At 35.8% G+C, this 5,119-nt stretch overlaps 1 protein-coding gene across 1 annotated transcript in view; it reads right to left on the bottom strand.

Annotated features, from left to right (window-relative positions):
* The window catches only part of LOC115228264 (trypsin 5G1), a 14,424-nt gene extending 9,812 nt beyond the window's left edge, over positions 1-4,612 (bottom strand). Inside the window, exons 1-2 of the mRNA XM_029798893.2 lie at positions 4,457-4,612; positions 1,725-1,869 (exon numbers count right to left, since the gene is read on the bottom strand). Coding sequence (XP_029654753.1) covers positions 1,725-1,869; positions 4,457-4,550 — 239 coding nt within the window. The 5' untranslated portion in view covers positions 4,551-4,612. The remainder of the gene's footprint in view (positions 1-1,724; positions 1,870-4,456) is intronic.
* Positions 4,613-5,119: the final 507 nt, after the last annotated feature.

Raw genomic sequence — 5,119 nt, 5'->3', positions numbered from 1 at the left:
TTTCCCCCTCTATTTACCCCCACTTTGTTTTCTGTTTTGCTTTTTTTTTTTTTTTTGCTATTCCAATGCTATCTTAACACCATCCTACTTTTGGCACTTAATACTGAGACAGCAAGATTGTGTGTATCTTAAGAAGATTTAGTGTACTTTCAATGATGCTCAATTTTCATATTAATTTCTAATCTAGCTTCAACTTCACATGTCACGAGACATCTTCTATATATTTACTTCTAACGTAACAACAAACCATACTTTACCCTAACAGATTCATTACATTAAAATGTATGAATACACACACACACACACACACATATATATATATATATATATATATATATATATATATATATATCGAAGAAGGATAAATTGTATGAATACATGTATATATATATCCTTGGCCTGAAGAGTAGCCAGCGGTATACACCTCGCTCGGATATTTACCACTTCCGAGGTTCTGGGTGCTATGAAGCATATATAGCCCGGATCTTATCTACTCCATTCTTTAACTCTTGTGTGTGTATATATATGTATGTGTGTGTGTGTGCATGTATGTATGCATGTGTGTATGTATCTGCATTTGTAGTTCAATTTTATAGAAAAACAAAGACGAAGACAGTGTTATACGAGGGGTGTATGAAAAGTTTTGCGCCTTCAAGGCCTTTGAGACTTGAAGCCTTGTACCATGTTTTGTTCTTTGAGACCCAAGACTTTTCATACATCCCACGTATATATTTATATACACATACATGTACGTATATATTTATATATAAATATATAGTATATATGTATATAAGAAGGTGCTGTGTGTGTGTGTGTACACGTATGTATGTGTGTGAGTATGTGTGTGTACATGTATGTATGTGTGTGAGTATGTGTGTGTGTGTGTATGTGTGTGTGTGTGTGCGTGTGTGTGTGTGTGTGTGTGTGTGTGTGTGTGTTTCTTCATTCAGTATTGTGCATAGTACTTTAAGCTGAAAGTTGTGCATGATCCTGATTGTCAAGACATGGTAAAACAAACTCACAGTAAAGAAACATTTTTGATGCTTCCAGGAGGATAGCGAGAGAGATGCGCTGGAACAGCCACTCTGAATCACGGGGATCGCACTTGCAGACAGCCATCTCCGCCCCGATAGCGGTGAGCAGGGATAAGGTCCGGCGACCAAGAACACCGGAGTTCTCAACTGTCACAGGTACGACAATCAACCTAAAGGAGAGCAACAGATACCTTAACAGTCTTCTTTTTTTTCTCTCAGCCTAATGAGCAACAGAGCCTGACCTGGTAGCTTACAACACTAAGTTGCCAATGGAAAAGCTGTTACAGCTGAAGGGCCTACCACCACGGAACAGGAGAATTGCCATACCGTCCGGCCGTCTTGGTCTAGTCCTGCTGGCTCAAGCTGAGAAGGGAAACCTGCAGCGTCTAAGCCATACTTTATGATCTTGTTAAGGGCGTCATGGCATGGAAAGCGGCCAGAACTATGAGAGCATGACAATGGGTGGAAGACGGAAGAATCTACTATGGATCCACAGCAGCATTCATGAGGCTGACAGATCTGGATACCAAACCTCAGGGAAATTTATTTGAGAATGTACTTCATATGAACTTTTAGAATTTAGAAAATTTAAGCGATAGATATATGTTTCTCTTTCACTACTTTTGAAACCAAATTTGTGCAGCTTTCACAATCAAATACACTGAATGTATTTTATGAAAAAATACTTACACGCAATGAGCAGCGGTTAAGACCCATTTATCTGATATTAAAGTACCGCCACATAATGAGCCGCTATTTTTCGTCTTAATATCAACAAAAACCATGTGTGGAAACTCACATTGCTGTGCATTACTTCCACCAACTATTTGCTCCTCTGAAATGCCAAAAAGAAAACTCTTATAAGTTTTAGAAATCAGAAATAATGTAAAAAATATTTAAATACAAAATGACGCTTGAGTTTAAAGAGGAGGCTTGTTGCATAATTTGTGTGTTTGTGTGTGTATGACTGCGTGTGCGTGTGCGTGTGCATGTGTGAGTATGTATGTGTGTCACGTAACTAACAACGTTTGCAAAAGAGTTTCCGTTGTAGGGTTCCCAGATTTGATGACAGACACAATGGCACCTGTATTTTGTTTCAACAGTCAAAAAGTTGGAGAAAGAGACACAGAGATTTAACACGTTGTATCATCAATGTAGTTGAGTCAACGCAAGGCAATTTTTAGCTAACTGCGAAATAATAGCGAATGGTAGTTATTTAAGCCATGTATCATTATTATTCTGTAAAAGAAACTAAAATAAATTCAGGATTATCATCAGTCACGAAGATGAATTTATAACAAAGAATAGAAGTCAAAAAGATCGTTGCCATGCCTTTCTCTTTAATCTCGGCCACATAATTATTAGAACAGAATTTTAAACACACTATTTCTTAGTGTTAGAGATACCAATTTCTCAATTAAAGAGAGAGTGGGGAGGAAGAGAAATTTAAAATGTACTGGGAATCGTTTAGAGTTATTATTTTTAATTTTTTTAAAGACACAACTGGCTTCATAGATATTTCTGATCTTTAAAAATTGAGAAAGGAAGACAGTTGCATCATAGCTTGAAGTCTTTCTATCTCAACTTTTGACAATCAGAGAAACCTGTGAAACTGGTTAAATCTTGAAAGTTTCAAAATATCTCTAAACGAATCCCATTGCATTGTCTTCTACTCTTTTCTCTGTATGTGTGCTCATGTGGAATAAAATAACTTTGTGTTATATATATATATAGGGTGCGATAGGTAAATTGCCGCCAATTTATATTTTTAAATTTCGCGCATGCGCATTTTTTTAATTTTGTTGACTACATAACACAGTAGTGTCAGTTGGGCACCGTCTGTGAGAAAAACAGCACTATGACGCAATTCACTCTGCCAGAAATTTGGAAACGACATGCTGTACTGCTTGGCATTCACACCGGAAGCTCCAATATGAATATTTCAGAGTATTTTTGGTGTCAAACTGAGGTCAATGCAGTCTGAGGACATGTACCGAGAATGACAAAAATCAAACATCCTTTCAACATCATAGTGTTTGGAGTGATCACTAGTGATGGTGACGTTATGTCACCACTCCATCTTCCCACACAGCCTCAAACTCAACACGGAGACCTACAACAAGTGCCTGGAGGAGGCAGTGCTGCCCTGGGTCAAGAGGGTAGCTGCTGGATGATCCTATGTCTAGCAACAGGACTTTGCATCATGCCACACAAGCAGGAGAACCCAGTCATGGCTGTCAGACAATTTCTGCGACCACATCACCCCTAACATCTAACTCCCCAGACTGCAGCTCCCTTGATTATTATGCGCAGGGTACAGTTGAGCAAGAGACCAAAGATTAATTGAAGACAAGGATTATGGCAGTATTCACCAACTTAAACAAGGAAACCGTCCAGAAGAGTTACGGGAAATTCCAAAGTCGTCTGGAGGCCGTGGTTGGAGGGTTTTGTTTTCTGTCGGTTACTTAATGTAAGAATCCTTTGAATATATACATATAACCTACAATATTTTAAAGATACATTGCAATTAATTGATGTTACATAAATAAATTGGATCTTGAAAAACAGGTGCAATTTACATATTTTTTTATTTTTTTATTTTCATCTAAATTGATATATATTACAATTTATAACGGTATCTTTGACCTGTAAGTTCTTTTAAGAACGTTATGAAACAATGTTTGTAAAATGTTAAACTGGCTTTGAACCTAGTTTGACGGAACTAAAGTTAACTGCTTAGATATATATATGTGCATAAATACATACACGCACTATATGTATATATATATGTGTGTGTGTGTGTGTATGTATTATGAATGTGTATATATATATATATATATGTATGTATATACGTATATATATATATATATATATGTGTGTGTGTGGTGTGTGTGTGTGTGTGTGTATACATACATACATACATACACATGAAAAATGTTATTTGACCCATCCAATGAGATATTTATTGGAATTAATAATAATATAGTACAGATGGATATAAAAGACAACAAAAAAAGTTGGAATGTTTACTAAACTCTCATTCTCATTCAATATAAACAATACAAAATAAATATGAATTTCACAATAATTGCATAATCGATAATCCCATTAGATCAATGCTAATAAGATGAGATTCTTGTGATTCCAGCTTACTGCACAAGGCCAGCAATCTCGGGGGCGGGGTGTAGGTCGATTACACCGAGCCCCACACTCAAACAGTACTTATTTATCGGCCCCGAAACGATGAAAGTTAAAACCACGCCTGCTGGAATTTGAACACAGATCGTAAAGACGAACAAAATGCTGCTAAGCATTTTCCCCGGCATTCTATCGATTCTGCCAGCTCTCCGCCTTAACTTAATATTGAAATATAACAATTAGCTTTGAAGAATATTACAAATATAATCTTCAAGTAAACTTACTGGGCTTGGCTGAGCAGCTTGCAATCACTGTCAGAAGGACGGCTAGGATTATTCGCTCCATTGTTGTGTTTGTCGTAGTGTGGCTTGGTGCCATATTTATAGTTCCAGTATAAAAGTAGTTGAATACAGAAATCAACAGTAAATGAAAAAATATCAAAGTGTTTTTATTCATGTCTTCTAAGTCAATATTTTATTGTCAAGAACAATACAAAATAATTTTTAATGGAATCGGAGAAATGAAAAGAAACTAGATTTGTATGTTTTTTTCCAATACATATTGAAATGAATCTACTAAAATCTATATTTTCCTCTGATAATACTATTTTTTCAATATAAATCAGGATATTGCGACCAAGTTAATAGTGCAATCTCGAAATTTGAGATACACTTTGATTTCTAAGTTTCAATCAGAAACCAAAATCTGTCACTGTCAATTTCCTGTTAAATCATACTTTATGTCAAGCCAAAACTGCTTTCTCACATCATTCTTAATATTAAACCTTACTACATTAACTCAGTAAGCTTATAATTGATACAACTGACATTAAGTATATCATAACTACATTTCCTGTTCAGATTTCTACTTCTTCAACAACTTCCCACAATTATGAAACGATACTAAAATCAACATAATTTACCTCACGCTGGATTAGAATCATAATT

The sequence above is a fragment of the Octopus sinensis genome, linkage group LG2 (assembly GCF_006345805.1).
Source record: "Octopus sinensis linkage group LG2, ASM634580v1, whole genome shotgun sequence".
Taxonomy (NCBI): domain Eukaryota; kingdom Metazoa; phylum Mollusca; class Cephalopoda; order Octopoda; family Octopodidae; genus Octopus; species Octopus sinensis.
The sequence above is the reverse complement of the archived record's forward strand: the minus strand, read 5'-3'. Positions and strand labels throughout refer to the sequence as shown.